The sequence below is a fragment of the Gopherus evgoodei genome, unplaced genomic scaffold (genome assembly GCF_007399415.2).
Source record: "Gopherus evgoodei ecotype Sinaloan lineage unplaced genomic scaffold, rGopEvg1_v1.p scaffold_34_arrow_ctg1, whole genome shotgun sequence".
In the NCBI taxonomy this organism is placed as follows: Eukaryota; Metazoa; Chordata; order Testudines; family Testudinidae; genus Gopherus; species Gopherus evgoodei.
Window position 1 is genome coordinate 3,505,017 of NW_022060016.1, and position 24,136 is coordinate 3,529,152.

The 24,136-nt window shown below is 53.4% G+C and overlaps 1 protein-coding gene across 1 annotated transcript in view; it reads right to left on the reverse strand.

The window, feature by feature from the left end:
• Positions 1–6,042: 6,042 nt before the first annotated feature.
• LOC115641382 (serine/threonine-protein phosphatase 5) overlaps positions 6,043–24,136 on the reverse strand; it is a 50,439-nt gene continuing 32,345 nt past the window's right edge. Inside the window, exons 8-13 of the mRNA XM_030544474.1 lie at positions 23,377–23,519; positions 22,350–22,437; positions 13,035–13,075; positions 12,126–12,304; positions 10,800–10,881; positions 6,043–8,319 (exon numbers count right to left, since the gene is read on the reverse strand). Coding sequence (XP_030400334.1) covers positions 8,257–8,319; positions 10,800–10,881; positions 12,126–12,304; positions 13,035–13,075; positions 22,350–22,437; positions 23,377–23,519 — 596 coding nt within the window. The 3' untranslated portion in view covers positions 6,043–8,256. The remainder of the gene's footprint in view (positions 8,320–10,799; positions 10,882–12,125; positions 12,305–13,034; positions 13,076–22,349; positions 22,438–23,376; positions 23,520–24,136) is intronic.

Here is a 24,136-nt window from a genome sequence, read left to right on the forward strand (position 1 = left end):
GACTGTGGGGCAGGCGACCGCTCGGGGGGAGGGTGCACTTCTGATTCTAAAGCCTCTGCCTTTGGCACCGAGGGGGCTGGTGATGCCAGGAGTAAAGAGAGACATGTCTGCTCAGGAGCAGGCAGAGTCCTCTCCCTGCTTTCAGCTGCTGGCCATACGGCTTCTGCTTTAACACGGGATTCTTTTTTAAACTCAGCTGTGTCCCGTTAAGGCCAGGTTCTGTGCCAGCAACGCCGCCCCAAGCCACCGGGTGCTCTGTCTCCTGCAGCCAGCCGCTGCCTCTGGCTTTACTCCCAGCAAGCCTCAGCGAAAGGTCTGGGTTTGGAGGGCCCGTCCCCGCCCGGGAGCAGGCGAACTGAGCCAGACGATCTGGTTCGCAGCTGGCACGGCTTGTGCTTCTCGAGTGATTTCAAGGAAGTCACTCCGATGCCTTCAGTGGGTTCCTACTAGTTTGTACATGTGTATTTTATTAAATCACCAAGGATCAGAGCAGCAATGCTGTGGGGTCCAGCGGCTGGAGCAAAGAACTGGTTTTCAGCTAGGGTGACCAGACGTCCCGATTTTATAGGGACAGGACTGATATTTGGGGCTTTTTCTTATATAGGCTCCTATTACCCCCCACTCCCATCCCGATTTTTCACACTTGCTGTCTGGTCACCCTATTTTCAGATATCTGGGTTTTTCCTGTTCCCAGTTTTGGGCTAGAAGGGGAGTGGGGTCGAGTGGTTTAGAGTGAGGGGAGGGGGGATCAGGACTCCTGGGTTCTATGCCTGGCTTGCTTTGTGGCCGTGGCCGAATCCTTTCCCCACCTGTAAAGCAGCGCTAATGGTCTGACCCCTTGGTTTGGAAGTGTGTCACATCCTTTCCGGCCAGCAGCAGTCTAGGAATTTGCTGAACGTGCTCTGCCAGCTCCGGTACGCACCCAGGAGAAGCCCTGCTCCTGATCCACGACTAAGCCCCATTCCTGGGAACCAAATTCCCAGCTCCCACATGCAGCTAGGGCTTCAGCTGGGCTGCTTATCAAGGCACTTAGATGCAAGAGCCTATCTGCTGGGACCGCAAGACCTCTGGTTCTCAGGAATTGGCTTCCGTCAGTCATGACGTCCCTTCATTTTCATGCACTGAGGGTGCCACTGACACGTTTAGGGTTATATTTTTCTAAAAGGGCTCATGATTTTGGGGGCCCAACCAAAAACCTCCTAAAGGGGCCTGATTTTTAGATATTTGGAATAACCCCAAGCCCTCAGAATCGGTTGATCTCAAAGGGAGAAATTCAAAGATGCTGTGGAGGCAGGAGCGGCGCCAGAATTTCTGGCGCCCTAGGCAGAATCCGAGGGGTGGCATTTTGTGTGCGCCCCATGGGGCACGCGGGAGCTTCCGCTTCCACTCCCATCATGCCACCGAAGGACCCTCCACTGAAATGCCGCAGGCGACAAGGACGGTCATCGAGCTGCTCAATTGCCTGCCACTGTTTTCCGCGGCATGTCGGCAGATCCTTCTTCGGCAGCGCAACGGGAGCGGAACCGGAAGCTCCCATGCGCCCCATGGGGAGCGCACAAAATGCCGCCCCCCGAATCCTGGCACCCTAGTTGATTCTTATGGTAGGAGACCTGGAGCACGAACAGGATGACTTTGTGGGACCAGCTATGACTGCTCCGGGGGGGAAGGTACCTGCCCACTCAAGGGTTACAGTCTTGAGGGGGAGGGTTTGCAAGGGGGTGTCCACCCCACACAGGACAGGAAGGTGGCCAGGTAGGCCTTAACGCCACAGGCTGCACCTGGAGAAGCCAGGGAGTAGATCGCAAACAGGTCCTGTTGGGCAGGAACAGGCGGGGCCTATAAAGCCAGGAAGCTGGCGACAGGGGCTGCAGTGCTGGGAAAAGGCAGCCACTCCTTGGGTGTTGGAAGTTGGAGGGGGTACACCCATAGAAAGCAGGGGGGTGAGGAGTGGTGGGAAGGAGCAGGGAGGGCAAAGAGACTACAGCCCAGAATTGCTGGGTTGAGGGGTCCGGGTTCCCATACCCGCCCCGGAGGAAGTGGTACTGGCGGGGCAGTGAACGGGAAGACGAGGATTCTCTGCAGCTTGAGCTCTTCAAACCACCATTTGAGAACTTCAGAACCTCAGACATACGTCAGCGGTTTGTTACGGGAGTGGGTGGGTGAGATTCTGTGGCCTGCATTGTGCAGGTCAGACTAGATGATCATAATGGTCCCTTCTGACCTTAAAGTCTATGAGTCTATGAGACTGCCTGGGTTACTGTGGGAGTGAGAGAGAACATGAAGGACCCCAGAAAGGGGAAACCACAGCCGTGATCGAGCCAGAGGGCTGAGTCATAGAGGTGGCTGCGGTTCCTGGAGTGAGCGAGGGGCTGCAGAGAGACGGCACGACGACGGGCTGACTGTGGGAAGGGGCGTAGCACCTGGCAGAGCTAATCCCCAGGACAGCCAGGGGGAGGCGCTAGCCAGTGGTGAATAGAGCACCCCATGACACTGGGTCAGACCAACGGTCCATCTAGCCCAGTGTCCTGTCTTCCGACAAGGCCCACTGCCAGATACTTCAGAGAGAATGAACAGAGCACAGAAATTACCGAGTGATCCATCCCATCATCCAGTCCCAGCTTCTGGTCAGCAGTTTAGGGAAACCCAGAGCAAGGGGTTGCGTCCCTGAGCATCTTGGTCAATAGCCATTGATGGACCTGTCCTCCAGGAACTGATCCAGTTCTTTTTTGAATCCAGTGATACTTTTGGCCTTCACAGCATTCCCTGACAATGAGTTCCACAGGTTGACTGTGCGCTGGGTGAAGAAATGCGTCCTTCTGCTTGGTTTAAACCTGCTGCCTATTAATTTCATTGGCTGACCCCTGGTCTTCATGTTATGTGAAGGGATAAATAACACTTCCCTGGTTACTTTCTCCACACCGTTCATGATTCTCTAGACCTCTGGCCTATCCCCTTTGCTGTCTTTTTTTCCAAGCTGAACAGTCCAAGGCTTTTAAATCTCTCCACATATGGAAGCTGTTCCAACCCCAGCTGCAAAAAATAACCCTTCACACTATAACTTTTATAGTGCTACTATAACTTAGCTGGTCCGCTCTCTTGGGACATCTTTCTGCTCTGTCTTTGTACAGCACCTGGCGCAATGGGGGCTGGCTCCTCGGTGCTAACACAAAATTAGGAATAATGGACTACAGCATCAGGAAAAGGAATAGATCCCAGATGTCCTGAACACCTGTCATCTCTTCTAACCACTAGTCTCCATTCCCGTCCAGTCCCAGGAGGGGAACCCAGGCATCCTGTGTGCCAGCTGGCTCCTCTCATTGCTCGTTCTCTCCTTTTGAGTCTCTTCTGGCTGCACATTGCACAGAGCGACCAGGCTGCAGTGCACCCCCAGGGAGAGTGTGAGTGGAAAAGCGTGACCAACTGAGCCTGGTTTGTAGCTTGCTTGTGATCTCAACCCTGGCGCGTGCTGACAGATCCATGGTGGTATCTCTGTGTGTGCGTCACTCACGTAGGCAGAGCAGAAATGATTCAGCATATTGGACCGGCTCTGTTCAATATCTTCATCAATGATTTAGATGTTGGCATAGAAAGTACACTTATTAAGTTTGCGGACGATACTAAACTGGGAGGGATTGCAACTGCTTTGGAGGACAGGGTCAAAATTCAAAATGATCTAGACAAATTGGAGAAATGGTCTGAGGAAAACAGGATGAAGTTTAATAAAGATAAATGCAAAGTGCTCCACTTAGGAAGGAACAATCAGTTTCACACATACAGAATGGGAAGAGACTGTCTAGGAAGGAGTATGGCAGAAAGAGATCTAGGGGTCATAGTGGACCACAAGCTTAATATGAGTCAACAGTGTGATACTGTTGCAAAAAAAGCAAACATGATTCTGGGATGCATTAACAGGTGTGTTGTAAACAAGACACGAGAAGTCGTTCTTCCGCTTTACTCTGCGCTGGTTAGGCCTCAACTGGAGCATTGTGTCCAGTTCTGGGCACCGCATTTCAAGAAAGATGTGGAGAAACTGGAGAGAGTCCAGAGAAGAGCAACGAGAATGATTAAAGGTCTTGAGAACATGACCTATGAAGGAAGGCTGAAACAACTGGGTTTGTTTAGTTTGGAAAAGAGAAGACTGAGAGGGGACATGATAGCAGTTTTCAGGTATCTAAAAGGGTGTCATCAGGAGGAGGGAGAAAACTTGTTCACCTTAGCCTCCAATGATAGATCAAGAAGCAATGGGCTTAAATTGCAGCATGGGAGATTTAGGTTGGACATTAGGAAAAAATTCCTAACTGTCAGAGTAGTTAAACACTGGAATAGATTGCCTAGGGAAGTTGTGGAATCTCCATCTCTGGAGATATTTAAGAGTAGGTTAGATAAATGTCTTTTAGGGATGGTCTAGACAGTATTTGGTCCTGCCATGAGGGCAGGGGACTGGACTCGATGACCTCTCAAGGTCCCTTCCAGTCCTAGAGTCTATGAGTCAACCTCATTCATAGACCTAAGGGACTTTGATAAGCTTGGCAACTTCCTAGCTTAATGAGATCCTAATCAAAACCTGGACAAATGGCTAAAAGCCAAGGACATTTACAGGAAACAAACCCCAAAGAGTTCATTAGACTGGGCCATGGCTGCCATGGGGTTAAGAGGCAGCGGCACTGCACTGAGAATTTGAACTAGGCTGAAAGTCCCCATCCACCCACCCCGGAAAAGGTCAACAGAAACAAATATTATTTTTGAACAAGCTTCTCAAACTCCCAAAATGTTCTTTCTGCAGCAGCCAAAAGGCAACATTTGTTCAGTTTAAAACAGACACTGCAAACTCAGCTATTTTGAATGGCAAAAAAATGACACACTGAGGAAACGGAAGTGGCTTTCCCAAGGTCAGCCAATGGCAGACCCTGGAATAGAACCCTGGGTTCTTGAGTCTCAGCCCACTAGGCTACGCTGCCTCTAAAACAGCATGTGATAGACTGCTCCCAATGATGCACACAAGGTGGGGCAGCATTAAGGTTATGGGGACATCCTTAAACCTAGGGCTGATAACAGCTGTGTGCTTGTCTTTGCAAGCTCGATAAGGTTCTTTCAGTGTCACTTTTGGGGGATGTGGTTAACTACTACAAAAGGAAAGGGGAGGCAGAGAGGACGGACTAAGACTCCCCCACCTGCCAAGCAGGAGATACCCAAGAGGCAGGTTAGAGGGTGAGGCGGCCATGTTTGTTGTGAATGAGGAGTTCTGAGGTTTTTCTGAAGCAGATATGCCGAGGAACTAAATGCAAAGGCCATGTTCATAGCAGCACCAGAGTATGGATGTAGGGTATCAAGTCAGTGAGTCTAGACTTGGGCAAACAACATTTTTTTTTTCAGTCCACTGGCAATTTCAAAAGGTCAAGGGGAAAAAATCATTTGGAGTCAAACCAAACATGAAAATTTTCAACCAATAGAAAAGTTGGGGGAAAAATGAGGGTTGGATCAAAAGCCACATTTCACTTGGACAAAATGTAATTTTTTTTGCCAACTCTGACCGAGTTGGCAACTCTCCCCATTGCACAGAGCCCAGCTAAAGTCTCTTCAGGGGCCCCTTTGCATCCTGTTCTATTGTCTCCGCCAACACGAACGCCAGCAGCAGTTGTGTGATCAGTAGCTGGCTGATGATATCCAGGGCAGGGCCTGGGTGTCAGATCTGGGCTGAACTGCAAGCCAGCACCAGCAAGGAAAAAGCTCCATTATCCCTTCCCCAGATCCACCCACTCTTTCATAGCAGCTGATCAGGAGCCCTGAGCACCATCCTGCAAAACCCCACTGCTCCGCCAATGCACAGCCTGAGGAGCAGGAGGTAAGCTATGAAATGACTAGGGGAAATTGATTGGCATAACTAGGGAAATAGAGTCATTCTGCTCTAGCTCCATGGGTCAATTTCCCTGTGTAAATGGGGGCCTTTTGCAGCCCAGGCAGAACAGCAGGGGGCGCTACAGCCACTCGGGCCAATCGATCTGCTTGCGGGCAGGCCCGGGACACAGGAGTGGCCAGTTAGCCTGCAAGGCTTATAATAATTACTTTATTTTAACATCTTTAATTACAGACAGTAAAATAACTCGAGAGGTGGCGGTGGGAGGCGGGCTCCTGGATCCAGTGGTGCACACGGAGACACCCAAGTGCTTTGGACGCATCAGCTGTTGGCTTGCGCACGTGGCACAAAAGGTCGGTCACGCTTCCTTGAGGAGGTGCCCGACGCTCCCCAGGCTGAGAAGGGGGCAAAGGTTGGGGTGGGCAGCTGGGGTAAAGCACCCCACAAAATCCAGTCTGGTGCCCCTCCACTGCCCCTGCTACACACACACACCCACACACTCCTGGCATGAGTTGGAGGCTGGGCCTCTGCCAGCCCAACACCCACACACCTATTGCTTATCTGTAAGGCCAAGATTAGGTCACGGATTCCAGGACTTTCCGAGACCTCTGGGACATTTTCCGCTTCAGCCCTTGGGCGGTGGGACTTCAGCTGTCAGCCAGCAGGAGGCCCCCTGGAGCTCTGAGCCACTATGGGGGGGGGGGGGGTCCCACATCTCCCAGCCGCTGCAGACCTCCTCCTTACCTCCCCCGCAGCAGGGCTCGGACTCTTATCCCACCCGTCAGCCCCATTTTGTCTCAGTTCTGTTGGGCGAAAGCCAGGGCCGGGTCACAGGGTTCTGTGAATTTGTGTTTATTGCCTGTGACCCGGACCTGGCTTTTACTAAACAAACTGTGACAAACTCTTAACCTTACTTCTTGGTTGTGGAGGGCTAGAGGCAGATGCCCAGGGAGGAGGAATGTCTCATGGGAAGGGAAGGGTGTATGCTGTCCCTGTCCTCTGCAGCCAGGAGCTACAATCAGAAAGCTCACAGAGGACCTAGAAGAGGGGCACCGCAGGGTGACAGCGCTCCTGTGAGACTGGCGGCTGGTGGTCCTGGAACCAAGATCCTGGCACCCAGGGGTCCTGGATCCAGATCCTGGCAGCCAGGGGTCCTGGGACTCAGATCCCAGTATTAGGGAGGTCCTGTGAGACTGGCAGCCATGGATCTCGTGGCCCAGATCCCAGCAGCCAGAGGTCCCAGGGCCCAGATCACAGCAACCAGAGGTCCCGGGGCCCAGGTCCTGGTATTAGAGACCTCTTGTCAGACTGGCAGCTGGGGGTCCTGGGACCCATATCCAAGCAGCCAGGGGTTCCAGCCCCAGATACAAGCAGTTAGGGGTCCTGGCCCCACAGATCAGCAGCCAGGGGTCCCAGGGCCTAGGTCTCGGTATTAGAGATTTCTTGTCAGACTGGCAGCTGGGGGTCCTGGGACTCAGATCCCAGTAACTGGGGGTCCTGACCCCACATATCAGCATTAGAGAGGTCCTGTGAGACTGGTAGCCAGGGATCCCAGGCCTAGATCGCAGCAGCCAGGGGTCCTGGGAGCCGGATCCCAGTATTTGAGAGCACTCGAACGACTGGCAGCCAGGGGTCCTGTGGCCCGGGTCTCAGCATTAGAGCCCTCTTGTCAGACTGGCAGCTGGGGGTCCCGGGCCCAGCTCCACCGAGCACCGAATGCCTCCAGGAATGCGATCAGAGATCCCTCCTGTGCCCAGCTCTCTCCCCGCCTCTCTGAGCTGACACAGGGAGTGCCTCCGAAGCTGGTGACAGCAGAGCCCTGCCTGCCCACCTTGGGTTTCTGATGCAGAGGGAAAGGATGACTAAGGATGGGACCCTCCCCCCCGTCGACACCTTGCTTCTGCTCGTGACCTGATCCTAATCTCTGACCCCACCTAGCCCCCTCGCCTCTCCTTAAACCCCCAAGCCAAGAGACCACCCATCAGAGACACGCCTCAAAGCCAGAGCACTTAAGGAAGGGAGGGGAGGCCTCTGCGCTCCACCCTGCAAGCCGTCTGTCGGGAGAGATCGGGCCACAGACAGAGCTGGCTTGCACCCAGCGGCGTCTCTGCTCCAGGCCGGAGGCTGAGCGAGCCCTGGAAATAAATACAATCTTTCCAATATATTAAAAAAAAAAAAAATACTCCTGCCTCTCGGCTGTGCGGCACCAGCTCACGGCAACACTACAAATGGGCTCGGCGTGGGGGGAAGAGAACCACAGCAACCCCCCCACCCCGCCCTCGTGATGGACGCTCCGGCGCCTGGGCAGCCTGGGCTGATGGTGGAAGAATGTAAAAAGGCTGAGGGGCTGTCTCTGCCTAGCATGAGGGGCCTCCAGGCGGGGGCGGTGGTGACAGGGGAAGTTACATCATCCCCAGCTGGAGGAGGGTGTTGGCGTAGGCCATCGGTTTGACGTTCGGGTGAGGCTGAAAGAGAAGAGGCGGCCAGGTTAGGGCCCGGCGGGGCTCTGGGGGTAGCACTGTCCCCCCTCCCATGGTATCTGCGGATTCCCCCACCCATTCGAGAAGCAGAAGCACAAACCAAGAGGCTGTAGGGAGACTGCGACGGTGGCGCTGTCCTCTCTCAAACAATGTCCCAGTGTGGCACTAAGGGGCGCCATGCTGCAGGAAGCAGGGTGGGGGGCGCTCTCCCCAGCAGTCAGTGCTTGCCCCAATTGCCTGGAGCAGCAGTAGGGGGTGCTGTGCTGCACGGAGTGTTTTTTGGGGTAAATAGGTAATATCAAGGTCTTGATAGCTTGTGGCTGTCAGAGGCAAAACAGGATCTCCCCTCCACACACAAGCTGGGGCATTTGCCTCTTCCAAGATAAATTCTAATTGGATAAATATGTCAGGCCCAGTGTTTCTGTTCACTTCCAGCCCTGAACAGGTGTGGTTGACTCCAAACACAGCTGTGCTTCTGCGCTGGGGGAAGTGACTGTGACACACATGCTGAGCCATTAAGCACTCAGGAATCTCAGATGCTCCAGATGGGTAGTAAATTAATTATTACAGGGGCTCATCAAGGCCCCAGTGCAGAGCCGGGGGGTGCTGGGCAGATCCCAATGCCCAGGCAGGGTGTCAGAAGGCACTGGGGGGAAAAGGATTGCCCACACAGCTGGTCAAAACGTAACATGGGGCACCACCACAGACACGTGGAGCATGACTCTCGACTGGGGATTAGAGCTGAGTGACAAAAAAAAGGAAAAAGGGGGGGGGAGTTCCATTTTGGGCAGAATTAAAGGGTCTGTTTTCTGGTGGGTTAATGGATGTTTTCACTCTATGTTTCTGGGGGTATGTCTACACTACCCCCCGGATTGGCGGGCAGCAATCGATCCAGCCGGCGGTCTATTTATCGCATCTAGTTTAGACACGATAAATCAACCCCCGAGTGCTCTCCTGTCGATTCCTGTACTCCGCCGCCACAGGTGCAGGCAGAGCTGACGCAGGCAGTTATTCATGTAGCTGAAGTCACGTAACTTAGCTCAACACCCCTCCCCGCAGCACAGATCAGGCCTAAACTATTCAACTGTCTGGAATATTTTTTACCTGTTATTCTTTTCAGCTGAAACTATTATCCAAATTTGACTTCAATTCACAAACAGTTTCGCTCCACCTGAAACTGCATTTTTCACCCAGAACTGCCCATCTCTCTTAGCCAGGGCCAGGGCTCCTGCCCCTTCTCGAAATCAGACCCTTTGGGAGTCTCGAATTGGCCCTTGAATCACTAGGCACCTTGGCAAACATAACCCCGGAGGGCCTGTTTCCCCTACAGTTACGGGACACCTGTCTCTCCCCTTCCCTTTGATGGGGCAGAGGCTGCCCAGCTATTCTGAGAATCGGGCCCTGTCCCTTTAAGACCCCTCAGTCCCCACAGGAAGGGTTTAAGTGCGTCCCAGCCTTTGTCTCCCATGGTTCATTCCCCTCAGGAGCCTTGTTGCCAATGGCTGACTCCCCGCTCAGGCAGCAGGGCTGGAAAACTCCCTCTAGCCCAGAGATCCTGTGGCTGGGATGAGGTGACCCCTCCCCAGTGCGATGATTTCATTGCAGCGAGGAGCAGAGACAGGAGAAGGGTAAACATCCCTTCACAGCCAAGGGCTGATGAAACTTCAGCGCAATTCCTCCTCCCTGCAGCTCCCAAGCAGCTGACGCCTGGCTGCTGATCGGCCTGTGTCCAGAGCATCCGAGGGAGGCTGACTCCATGGGCTGGGAGATTTGGAGGGGCACATGGTGGGCAGGTTTTTTCAGGATTCGGCCTCATTCCAGTGACAGTGGGCCCCATTCCCAGCTCCCCTGTCCCTGGGGAGAGGGGCAGCTTTACGCCCCCTCTGCGCTCCCCATATTCTGGGCCCCTGGTGTAAGACCAGCCCTGAAGCTGCTGTAATTAACTCACACTCTCTGCCCCTATGGGTCCTGGAGGGTAGAAAACAGCAACTGCGCCGTGTGCTCTGAGCATAAACCTGATCTCCCTCTTCCATGCTCCACACCTGCTGGGCAGACCCCTAGTGCGGGAGAGGTGGGGGGTGTTCCTGTCTCCCTCAAAGGCCTCTTCACGTTGCCAGAGCGGCCTACAGGGCCGCAGTCTGTCTGCACACTGCAGCACAGGGTGGTGTGGGACAGGACAAGCACATCCCAGAGCCCAGGACAAGCTCAGAGATTTCTCACCCACCCACCCACCCTGCTGCCCCAGGTCTGGTTGCTGGAACTGGGTCTGGACGGGCAGGGAACCCCAACAGGCAGACGGAAGGAGCAGGGGAAGGCCTGGGATTGTCTGCCTAGCCACAGAAACAGGCCATGCCCATGAAACTGCACCCGTGGGCAGCGTGACGGCCGGAGGGAGTTGCTCCAGGCGCACAGGGTTGGGTGCAGTCAATGCCCAGAGGCCCCGACAGGACAATCCAATCACTCACCACGGCTGTGAACTGGTGGAATTCGGGGCGCAGGTCCGACCCCCGCAAGTGGATGTATGAACCTTTATTCCCCATCTGGTCGCTGGGGAGAGAACGCACAGATAGCTGGTCACGTCCAGCAAAGGGGAATCCCATCCCCCGCCCACAGAGGCCTGCCTGACCTTTACCCAGCGGGCCCGGACCACCCCTGACTATGCTGCTGCGTGGGAGAAAACCACCAGACCTGTCTGCTTCATCTGCTTCAGGAGTAGGACGAGCAGCGCTCAGCACTTCCATTGAAACCTCAGACGCTTCATCAGCAGGGCTGGGAACCCCATGGGGAAACTGAGGCACAGAGCAGTACCGTGCCCAAGCACTTGCTGAGTTGAGGATAGCACCCTAGAGTCTGACTCCCAGCCACCTCCCCTGCTCTAACCACTAGACCACACGTCCCTCCCAGCTCTAAATACTAGATAACGCTGCCTTTTACATGTGCGCACAGCCTGTTAGCTGCTTGCTGGCCGCACTGCTCCCTTTTCCCAGGCAATGTGCCCTACCCGGGGGTGGAGGTGGGATATGCAGACGTTAACCAGGCCGGCTTTGCTCCTGCACAGAAAAGACCAGCCTGAAGCCCTGTGCTGTCATCCCACTGAATCTCACCCTTGATGCTGGGCTAGGTCAGTATTATACCATGATTTGAGACCTTCTGGAGAAAGCCAGAAACTGCTGGGAGCAGGGCAGAAGGCTCAGCAGGGGGTGTGCTCCCTGCTGGACACAATGTCCCAGTGCGGAGTTAGAGGGCGCTGTGCTGCAGGGGTTGGAGACTCACCTGGGGATGCTCTCCCCTCATACTCAGTGCTGGCCAGTGGTGTTAGGGAGTGTAGGAAGCGTGGACAAGATTGAAGCCTGAGATCCTGACCTCCTGGGGGTTATTAAGAATCAACAGCACTTCTCACAGGAGCTCAAAACTCGGCTTCCTGGGAAAATCTAGCAAATTCCCTCTGGCCATAGGATTCTTTACTTCCTGCCCTAACCTTGTAGAGTGTTGTGTTATTGCTGTTAAACAACTGCCACGCCCCAGAGGTGGCTGCATCTCAGCAGCAGGTGAGCATCCCTATACAAGCAGTGGCCATGTTCCACCTCAGATGTGGCTGCATCTCAGCGGAGGGGGAGAGGGAGGGTGGGAGCAGTGATCCCTGGGGTTGAGACTTCACGATCCGAATGCAGCAGGCTAGACAAGTGGCAGGGGCCCATACAGGCCAGGCCCTGAAGAAAACAGAGACGTGCCCTGCTCACTCCGTGGCGTGGCCAGCCAGGGGTCCCCAGGGCACGGCCCGGACCACTCACCAGTAGTTGGGTGCTGAGAAGACGGTGATGCACTTGCCCTCGTGCGTCACCTCGTAGCCCTCGGGCTTGACCTCGTGGCTCCGGATGATGTAATCTAGCTGGTTCCGCTCCAGGAAGCTTTTGGTGACGTCAGGCCCGAACTGACAGCTCACGCCGCGCTTGCTGACCGACCGGCCGTTCTGGAAAGGCGGGGGGAAGGGATCCCGACGGAGTCAACGAACATGTCCTGACGCAGCTGAGCGGGGGGCGGGGTCTGCACGTGGCGTGGGGAGCAGAGATCCCACAGACACAGGCTCACAATGCAGGGTGGATGCCCCCACCAACTCCCAGGCTCCTTTTCGATCTCCCAGATGCAGCTTAACTCCCTCCTGCCTGCCAGAGCTTTGGGCTGGCGTCAGGTGCTGCAGACAGCCCTGGGCAATCTCCCTTTCACCCCTGTACTGATAAACCTCTAGGGGGCGATGTGGATTCAATTTCCATGTCCCTCAGCCTCACAGCAAACGCGCCTGTGCCAGCGGAGACGGGCAAGCCCCTGCCACACCTCTGAGCTGAGCCCACCCAACTTACCCACCCCAGCCACTGCCAGAGGGTGGGGCTGACCCTGGGCTAGCACCAAGCAGAGCAGCAGATGGTCCCCCCTTCCCCCGCAGGGAGCTGTCAGCTGGGGCGGAGAACCAGCATCAGCTGCCAGGCGGTGGGGGGCCCCACACAGCTCCCTGGATGCCCCACACTGGTGAGGGCCAGCAGAGGCCGCTCTGAGTGAGCCCACCCGGAGCAGTGACCCGCTCGGCCTGTGATCAGCACTTCCGTGCAGATGGGGGTGCAGAGGACAGCGGCTCGGCGCAGAGCCCGCACCGGGAGCGGAACTAGCTGCACGCCCGCAGTGCGGGGGATTTCACTGGCACTCACCTGAGGCTGTGGGTCGGACCAGAGCAAGTCGCACATGGGACCTGCCAATAAGGAAAGAGCACACGTCACTCCACGCAGGGTGTGCTGGGGGAGCGCTGTCCTCGTGCAAATCCTACACCAGCTATCGGCTGTGACTGAGTGAGCCTTCCTCCCCCCACCCTCCCCAGCTCAGTCCCCTGGGCCCCTCCAGCCCAGAACCTCCCCGGCTCAGTCCCCTGGGCCCCTCCAGCCCAGACCCTCCCCGGCTCAGTCCCCTGGGCCCCTCCAGCCCGGACCCTCCCCCCACCCTCCCCGGCTCAGTCCCCTGGGCCCCTCTAGCCCGGACCCTCCCCCGCCCAGTCCCTTGGGCCCCTCTAGCCCGGACCCTCCCCCGCCCAGTCCCCTGGGCCCCTCCAGCCCAGACCCTCCCCGGCTCAGTCCCCTGGGCCCCTCCAGCCCGGACCCTCCCCGGCTCAGTCCCCTGGGCCCCTCCAGCCCGGACCCTCCCCGGCTCAGTCCCCTGGGCCCCTCCAGCCCGGACCCTCCCCCCACCCTCCCCAGCTCAGTCCCCTGGGCCCCTCCAGCCCAGAACCTCCCCGACTCAGTCCCCTGGGCCCCTCCAGCCCGGACCCTCCCCCCACCCTCCCCGGCTCAGTCCCCTGGGCCCCTCCAGCCCGGACCCTCCCCGGCTCAGTCCCCTGGGCCCCTCCAGCCTGGACCCTCCCCCGCTCAGTCCCTTGGGCCCCTCCAGTCCGGACCCTCCCCCCACCCTCCCCAGCTCAGTCCCCTGGGCCCCTCCAGCCCAGACCCTCCCCGGCTCAGTCCCCTGGACCCCTCCAGCCCGGACCCTCCCCCCACCCTCCCTGGCTCAGTCCTCTGGGCCCCTCCAGCCCAGACCCTCCCCGGCTCAGTCCCTTGGACCCCTCCAGCCCGGACTCTCCCCGGCTCAGTCCCTTGGACCCCTCCAGCCCACACCTCCCTCTCCCTTATGGGAGGATTTACTCAAGTGGACACTCTGCATCAATGGTTCTCAACCTTTCCACATTTCTGAACCCTCTTCAGGAGTCCGGTTTGTCTCACGTACCCCAAGCTTCCCCTCGCTTACAAAAATCAGACATCAAAACACACGGGTGCCCCAGCACACAGTTACTGACCAATTGCCGGAGTTCTCATTTTTACTATCTAATGATAAACGAAGGCGACTGGACTATGAATATGGCACTTTCATTTCAAATGTAATACCTGAACCTGGTTTCCCCTTGTGAGCCTGGTCACTCCAGGAGGCGGTGGAGCAACATCAACAATTAGGTTTTCCTCCCCACTGAATCTCTTCCTGCTCTTTGACTTGGCTGGCAGTCAGGGCAGAACACGAGACTACTGATATGTTAACCAGGAAGGTAACAGACCATCCGAAGCCTGGCTCCCACGGTCAGTGTCCTCTCTCTGTACTAAACACCAGAACTGGGCGAGTGAGAAGTCATTAAACATCATTGGCAGACCACGGTCTGAGGCTAGCTCAAGAAGGGATTTTCTTGCTGGCTGGCAAAGCGCTAACATCTGACAAAAGGAATGGGTTTTTTACCAACCTGAGCCGAGCTGTATTGAATGTTGGGGAAATGACTTGAACTCAGATGTCTACTATTATTTCTTTAATTTTGTTCTGCTCAAATTTCCCCTGTGCAGACATCAGTGACATGTGTGTGATGCAGTGGAAAACAGGTATAGTCGCTGCCTCTGCACCTGGACTTCCAGACTTTCTTGATAAAAGCACGCATTTTGCCATAGAGAGTCAGAATGTTGGTGTCACGGCCTAGTGTGGGCAAATTTAAATCATTCCGCTTGCTGAATATATCTGTGAGGCAGGCAAGTTGAGCTAACCACACATGTTGTCAAACACAGAAGCAAGAGGGGAGGAATGATCAGAAAGAAACGTGAGCTTCCGTGCGTAATTCAAACAATCTGTTAAGTACTTTCCCTCTTGAAAGCCAGTAAACCTCTGGGTGAAGCAACAATTGCTGATGTTCGAACTCCACCTCTTTGCAAAGAATGGGAAACAGGTAAGCATTGAGTGGCCTGGACAGGAGAAAGTTGACAATTTTGCCAGACTCATTTAAAACTTCATGCAGCTCTTTTGAAGCAAGTAGATGGCACAGTGCAGGCTCTGCAAGGAAGGGTTTTTTGTCCTGATTCTAGCTATTAAGTCTGTTCACTCTCCAGGTCAATGCACCAGCCCCTTCAGGGCAGCTGAATCTGCATAAATTCAAACTCAGTTTGTGTTCAGAAAAAACAAGTCAATTAAACATGTCCTCTCCAGTTGAGTGGGCCCTGGGCGGTGTGTGAACACCCACACCCCCCTTTTGGGGAAGCTAGCCCCCCCCAGCCTTGACCCTTTCGCCCGAGGCCCTGCTGCCCTCACCCGCTGAAGCCCCAAGTCCCTCTCCCCCATGGCAGGAGGAGCCCCTGCCGGCTCGCCCAAGCACTGTCCCCGACCCCTGGCCAGCCCAGACAGTTCTGAGCCACCAGCTGTTTTGAGCCCCGAGCTCCATGCCGCCAGTTGGAATTGTGCCCCCACCGGCTTCAGGGGATGGGGGGAGTGGGCGGGGCCTCAGGGCGGAGCATGGGTGGGGCCACGGCCTGGGTTAGAGGAGGCATAGCCTCCCCTGGCCTCTAATACCCGCCACCACCCATGGAGTTGGCCTTTATCCTTTTGCAAAACAGTATGTGCCCATTGGTATCAGTGGTTTCAAGTATCAAATGTGAGCAGCTGAGCGTCTCCGCTGATATCCGTGGACTCGTCAAGCTGAAGAGCAAAATGTTTTTGCCATTTTAAGTTTCCCTATAAGCTGAGAGACAATATCCTCAGCCACTTCTTCACTTCTACAGCACATGGTGTCATTTCATCAGGGTACTTTCTTGAGTATATCGGCTGCTTTTTTTAAAATCAAGCATGTTTTCTGCAGGCGCCACAGCGGCAGGCAGAATCAGATTTCCTGCACTTCTTTGATTTTGAGACCGCAGATGAAGCTTTGAGTGCATCTGTGGAAGCAGTTGAAGCTTTTTTCATTTTAAGCAGGTAAGTCTGGACCTCAGAAAGCCTTCTTTGAAAAAAATTCTACTCACTTACCCGCATGCACAGGGTGTATCTTCACATGTCATTGCAAATGCCCTGGCTTCATACTGTTAACTGATGGTTTCTCCGCAAACAAACCACAAAGCCTGAGGTGGATCGTTCTGTGTAGATGTGCATCCAAAAGCAATATACTCCTCACAGATCTGAGGATGGCGTTTTTCCAGTCATTTTCAATTTCCTATAATTTTCACCATCGCCACTTCCAGCTCATCGTTTTAAAAAAAAATCTAGGCACTTTTACATCACAGCCGCATACACACCATGACAACTTCAGCCTCATTAACGTGCTCGAATGCCTCAGTGACATAAAACGCATGTCTAATACAGTGCGGATACGCAGGTTACGTTATATAAAGCAGTCTAAACAAGTCATTGTCTGTATGAAACTTAAGTTTGCATTGCCTTCGCTAGGGCTTTTTATATAGCCTGTCATAAAACTAGGCAAATATCTACATGAGTTGACGTAACCCCTGGAAGACGCCTATGTACCCCTGGTTGAGAAGCACTGCTCTGTATCCTATTAAAGAGGAGAGGGTAGAAGTTGGTAAAGTACAGGTAGGAACTGAACAGAAACAATCAAATGAAAGAGAGTCCCATTCAATTACATCAGAGGAAGGCAGACAAACTAGCACATTCTGTAAGTAATTGTATACCTGTGCTAAAAGTCTAAACACTAAGATGGGAGAACTAAGGGGTGGCATTAAATGAGGATATTGCTATAACAGGCATCAGAGAAACTTGGTGGGACAATGACAACCAATGGGACACAGTCATACCAGGGTACAAAATACATAGGAATGATTAAGTAAGTTGCGCTGCTGGGAGGGTGGCACTGTACATGAAAAGAAGCAGAGTCCAACATAGTAAAAATCTTCAATGAATCAGACTGTGCCACAGGATCTCTACAGACAGAAATTCCATGCCTGAACAGTAAGAGCATCCCTTCAGGAATAGACACCAATCACCTCACCAGGATGGTGATGGTGAAATGCTCAGGGAGATTAGAGAAGCCCCAAAACCAACAAATAAGGGGGGATTCCAATAACCTCCATACGGACTGGGTACAACAAGATGCTGAAATAAAATATCAAGACGCCGTTAATGACGGCTTCTTGGAGCAGCTAGTCCTGGAACCCACAAGGGGAGAGGCAATTCCTGATTTAGTCCTAAACAGAGTTAGCGGAACCATCCAGTAACAGCAACCATAAAATTATTACATGAACATCCTTCTAGGGGGGAAATACCAAAAAACCCACATTTCAATAGCACTTAACTTCAAAAAGGGGAACTAAACAAAAATGAGAAAGTTAGTTAAATGGCCATTAAGAGAGGGAAATGCCTGCAAGCTGCAAGGAAACTATTTAAAACCACCATAACAGAGGCTCTAACTAAATGTAAACAATCAATCAATCCACATATACATACATACAAACTGTAAAAGGAGCAAAAAAACAAAGACCACTATGGCTAACAGCAGAGTGAAATGGCTATTAGAAGCAAAAGGACATCCTTTTGGGAAGTCAAATCCTAGGGAGAAAACTAGAAAGGAGCACAAACTCTGGCAAGTCAAATATAAAAGTATAATTAGGCAGGACAAGACAGAATCTGAAGAACAACTCGCAAAAGGTACAAAAACTAGCAGCAAGTTTTTGTTGTTGTTTTTTTAAGTACAACGGAAGCAAGGAAGTGGTCCGAACAATGAGTGGGGCTGCTGGACAATTAAGATGTTAAAGCACCACTTATGGAAGACGAGGTCATTGTGGAGATGCTAGATGGATCCTTTGCATCGGTCTTCACCACAGAGGATGTAGGGAGATTCCCACATCTGAGACATTCCTTTTAGGTGACAAATCTGACGAACTGTCCCAGATGGAGGTGTCGATAGAGGAGGTTTTGGAACAAACTGATAAATTAAGCAGTAATAAGTCACCAGGACCAGGTGGTATTCACCCACAACATCTGAACAAACTCAACTATGAAATGGCAGAACTGTGGCATGTAACCTATTGCTTAAATCAGCCTCTGTACCAAATGACTGGAGAGGAGCTAATGTAATGCCAATTTTTTAACAAGGCTCCGGAAGCAATCTTGGCAATTACGGGCCATTAAGCCTGATTTCAAGATAAGATTTCCTAATTTTCAGGCAAACTGGTTGAAACTATAGTAAAGAGCAGAATTATGAGACACACAGATGAACATGATATGTTGAGGAAGAGTCAGCATGGCTTTTGCAAAGGGAAATCACGCCTCAATCTATGAGAATTCTTTGAAGGTGTCAACAAGCATATGGACAAGGCTGATAGAGTGGATATAATGTACTTGAAGTTTCAGAAATCCTTTGACAAGGTCCCTCCCCAGAGGTTCTTAAGCAAAGTAAGCAGTCCTGGGATAAGAGGGAAGGGCCTTTCATGGATCAGTAACTGGTTAAAAGACAGGAACCAAAGAGAAGGAATAAATGGTCAGTTTTCACAGAGAAAAGACATAAACAGCCAGGTCCCCCAAAGATCTGTATGGGACCAGTGCTGTTCAACATATTTATACATAATCTGGAAAAGGAGGTAAATATTGAGGCAGGAAAAGTTTGCAGATGATACTAAGGTATTCAAGATAGTCAAATCCAAAGCAGGCCATGAAGAGTTACAAAAGGGATCTCACCAAACTGGCTGACCGGGCACAAAATGGCAGATGAAATGCAATGTTGATAAATGCAAAGTAACGCGCATTGGAAAAAAAATAATCCCAACTATTCATACAAAATGATGGGCTCTGAATTAACTGTTACCACGCAAGAAGAGAGACTTGGAATCATTGTGATTTGTCCTCGGAAAACATCTGCTCAACACGCAGTGGCAGTCAAAAAAGCGAACAGAATGCTGAGAACCATTAAAAAAGGGATAGATAGTAAGACAGTAAATATTATGATACCGCTCTATAAATCCATGGTACGACCACCCCCAGAACAATGCCTGCAGTTCTGGTTACCCATCTCGAAAAAGATTTATTAGAATTGGCAAAATGATGCGGGGGATGGAACAGCTTCCAAATGAGAAGCGATTAAAAAGACTGGGACTGTTCATCTTAGAAGAGAGACAGCTAAGGGGGGGATTTGATAGTGGTCTATAAAATCAAGGAGAAAATGAATAAGGAAGTATTATTTACCCCTTCACGTAACATAAGAATCAAGGGTCACTCAATGAAATGAATAGGCAGCTGGTTTAAAACAAACATAAGGAAGTACTTTACATAAAGCACAGTCAACCTGTGGAACTCATTGCCAGGGGATGTTGTGAGGGCCAAATGTATAACCAGGTTAAAAAAGAAAAAGAAAGAAGTTCCTGGAGGACAGGTCTATCAATGGCTATTAGCCAAGACGTCCAGGGACACAGCCCCATGCTCCAGGTGTCCCTAAACTTTTGACTGCTAGAAGCTGGGACTGGATGACAGGGGATGGAACGCTACATAATTGCCCTGGTTGTGCTCATCTAGCACCAGCTACTGTTGGAAAAGAGGGTACTGGGCTAGACAGACCACTGGTCTGCCCCAGTATGGCCACTCTTACGTTTATTCTCCCCCTCAAAAAATACAGGGATTTCATTAAAAAAAGAAAAAAAGCTTTTTGGTTTCCCAATGGAGAACAGAAGATTTCCCAAGTCACTTTCCCTCTCCTGGTACATAAGAATGGCCATAGTGGGTCAGACCAATGGTCCATTCAGCCCAGTCTTCTGACAGTGGCCGATGCCAGATGCTTTGAGGGTGTAGACAGAATAGGGCAGCTGGAGTGATGCACCCATCTGCCCCCTCCCACCCTCCAGCAGCTGGCAGTCAGAGGTTTAGGGTTGTGTTCCTGACCATCTCGGTGGAGAGGAAGGAGGGTCCAGTGGTTAGAGCACTAACCTAGTACTTGAGCTACGTGGCCAATTCACTGCTCTGCCACAGACTGGTCTAAGCACCTTATCGGCATCTGTAAAACGGGATTATGGCACTGCCCTGCCCTGCTGGAGGGTTATGAGGATAAATATGGTAAATATTGCTGGGTGACGAGGACAAGACAAAAATCTGAAAGAGGCGGAGTGACTCCCCGGGACTTAGGATCACAGAGTTGTAGTGCTTCAGAGACAGGCTGGGCACTGAGGCCTTTTCAGGCTAAATGTAGGACATGGCAGGTGGTGAAACTACAGGAGGGTGAAGGATCCAAGTGGGCCCCTGAATGTGGCTGGAACAGTGGAGCTAATTGAAACTCTGGTGAAACTGTTACCAGAGCTGAATCTGAGCCAGGACACCTCTGGTTAAATAAGTCAGTCTTGGGAAAAGCAGTCGGTAACCGGTTTGTTTTGTCCTTAAAACAGCATTTCCTGCAGTACAGTGCCCCCTCGAGTGCTGGTGCTGTATTGACTCATGGCAGCTACGTACCAGCCCCACTTCCCGCAGCATGGCGCCCCCTAGGGCACTGCTCCTGTACTGATTTACAGGGGCAGCTACCTAACACCCAGCCCCACTTCCCGCAGCACGGCGCCCCCCAGGGCGCTGCTCCTGTACTGATTTACAGGGGCAGCTACCTAACACCCAGCCCCAATTCCCGCAGCACAGCGCCCCCTAGGGCACTGCTCCTGTACTGATTTACAGGGGCAGCTACCTAACACCCAGCCCCACTTCCCGCAGCACGGCGCCCCCTAGGGCGCTGCTCCTGTACTGATTTACAGGGGCAGCTACCTAACACCCAGCCCCAATTCCCGCAGCACAGCGCCCCCTAGGGCACTGCTCCTGTACTGATTTACAGGGGCAGCTACCTAACACCCAGCCCCACTTCCCGCAGCACGGCGCCCCCTAGGGCGCTTCTCCTGTACTGATTTACAGGGGCAGCTACCTAACACCCAGCCCCACTTCCCGCAGCACGGCGCCCCCTAGGGCGCTGCTCCTATACTGATTTACAGGGGCAGCTACCTAACACCCAGCCCCAATTCCCGCAGCACAGCGCCCCTCAGAGCACTGGTCCTTCCTGTATTGACTTACAGGGGAATTGACCTAGCACCCCGCCTCACTTCCTGCAGCACGGTGCCCCCTAGTGCACCATTCCTGTATTGACTTACAGGGAAGGTTACCTACCACCAGCCCCCTTTCCCTTGGTCTCCCATCCACACACTGACATGGCCTGGCTCTTCTAAGCTGGGGGTGGGATGAGATATATTACAGCATGCGAAATAAATCTACAACACCAGCTCCCTGACCCTTTTCCCGACCCCCCTGCCTGCCCAGACAGTTCCGAGCCACCAGCCGTCTTGAGCCCTGAGCTGAAACCGCATCACCCTCCAGACTCCCATGCAGGTTGCGTCAGAACACCGTGGCCTAGAGGCAGCCCCGGGTGACTTTATCGAAGGTGGTGGGTTGACAGCAATGATCAGTTCGGCCCAGTGCGTGACCACAGAGCTGAAGATTAACTCACTCCAGTTTCCAAAGGAAACCGCTCCACTCTGCAAGCCAAGCAGTCCCTCGTGGAAATCAGCAATGGAAAGTCCACAACATATGTGATCGCTTTCCATTCAGTGCAGTCAGTCCTTAGCCTGTGTTTTCTAATATCTTATTTAGCCTTGTTTCAAAGACCCCCAGCTGCCCTAGGAAGGGGGCCATGTTATCTGGCCAAAACGTAATTCCTTTACATTCCTCAGTCCTGCCTCTTTAAACAGCACGTTACTTCCTCCAGATTTACGTCCTTCGATTGGGTTCGAGGCAACTGATCCAGGGGATCCCTCAGTGGTTTCCACACCTTGCTGCATCACCTGACACCAGCAGGCCTCTGATAAGCCCGGAATTCTTGAAGCCCGGTCCCATGGGATGTCAAAAGCAGCAGGGGAGGAGGATCTGGTGCGAGACGGCCAAGCTGGGGACAGGGGTACGGTCATGTCCAGCCCCTGAGCATTATGTGGGCCAGTTCCAAACTGACATAAACCAGCACAGAGCCATTGTAGTCACTGAGGTGACACGGATTAGCACCAGCAGAAGTGCCCATGTACTACAGGGATGGGTGCTTCACAAAAACAGGCGACGCTGCTGTACAGTGTGATCCAAGGGGTCTTCCCGTCTCTCCCCATGGGCCAGGATCTGTGCACCCAGAGGACCGTCCCACCCCACCAGTGCAACCTCTAGTAGCGGGAAAGGCCCGGCCCGAGACAACACCCCACCCCGCGCATGGCGCGCCTTCCTATCCTGACCTGAATCCGGAGGCTGCCGATTCCTCTCGATCTTCCGGATGTCGTCCAACGTGACCCCGTCTTCACTGAAGAGCCCGCCGTGCATTATCTGGCAGGGAGCACAGCACAGGTCAGGGGTGGGGAGAGGGCGCTCAGATAGGTCAGGCCCTAGCAATGAGTTGGCCTGAAGCTTCCACACTGCCCAACGGGAGTGGGGTAGGAACAGCTGGGAAGGGGAATAAACAGCAAGGGGGCACATCGGAACCCTAAGACACTCAGTGCCCTTCCAGACCAGCTGTGAGGGAGGTAACGGAGAGGCTACAGCAGGGATAGGCAAACTTTTTGGCCCAAGGGACACATTTGGTATGGAAATTGCATAGTGGGCCATGAATGATCACAAAACTGGGCGTTGGGGTGCGGGAGGTGGTGAGGGCTCCATCTGGAGATGTGGGCTCTGGGGTGGGCCAGAAATGAGAAGTTCAGGGTGCAGGAAGGTACTCCAGGCTGGGACTGAGGGCTTCAGAGGGCGGGAAGGGGATCAGGGCTGGGGTAGAGGGTTGGGGCGTGGGAGGGTGTCAGGGGTGCAGGCTTTGGGTGATGCTTAGCTCAAGCAGCTCCCAGAAGCAGCAGCAGCAGCAGCAGCATTTCCCCCCTCCGGCTCCTACGCAGAGGTGCTGCCAAGTGGCTCTGTACACTGCCCTGTCCGCAGGTGCCACCCCTGCTGCTCCCATTGGCCGTAGTTCCCGGCCAATGGGAGCTGCGGAGGCAGCGCTTTGGACAGGGGCAGCATGCAGAGCCCCTTGGCTACCCTTATGCATAGGAGCCAGAGGGGGGACATGCCGCTTCTTCCGGAAGCTCGAGGGCCAAATTTGAACGTCTGGGGGGCCCGATGTGGCCCCCGGGCCGTAGTTTGCCCACCCTTGGGCTACAGGTAGATCCAAGCCATGGAGGTGCCCAGGATTACACACAGGGCCTTGGCTACTCTCCATGCCCAATGCCGGTCCGTACACGTCGTCCCCCCCCCCACGGTGCTGCATTCTGCTCTCACCAACACTTTGCCATTGATGCATTGCGCCAAGGGCAGCCACTCAAAGACCTCGCTGAAAAGCGCAAACATCTGGGCTGTGTATTTGGCTTTCACTTCCCCCTCGAACCCGTAGATCTGGTTCATGTTATCCGTCTCGTGATTCCCTGGGGGCCAAAGAGACGGGGGAAGGAGGAAAAAAACAAAAATCAATCAACCAACAGGGGACCAGCTAGAGAGAGGAGAGCTGCTGTCGCCCCTTTCCCAGGGCAGAGGGAGGGATGGGGTTTGAGGAGTTCACTGCAGCAGTGTATTAATAAAGGTCAGTGTGGCTGATCCCCAAGGAAGGCCCCTGGTCACTGGGCTGATTTGACAGCTCTGCTGTTCCCAGGCTTCGTGAATGGGCCACTCACAGCCAGCGGTAACAAGGGGGAAGGGGTGAGTTTTACTGCTTTAGAGATTCACCGATGCCAAGGCCAGACGAGAGCATCTAGTCTGACTCCTGCATGGCACAAGCCAGAGAACTGCTCCCAAACAATTCTTTGGAGAACTTAGCCATTCGAGCCGGGCCCACTGGAGCGAGACGGAGGGGGAAAAGGGGTGTCATCTCATTAACCCTGCGCTACCTGGCTCCCTCATGCATTTCTAAGTGAAAGTCAAGCGGTGGCTTTTAACCTGAAGTTAAACCTCGCCTCCCACACTCTAGTATCTAAGCACTTCTTAATCCTTAATGCATTTATATTCCCAGCTCTGCAGTGAGGCCAGGGAGGACTAATATCATGAG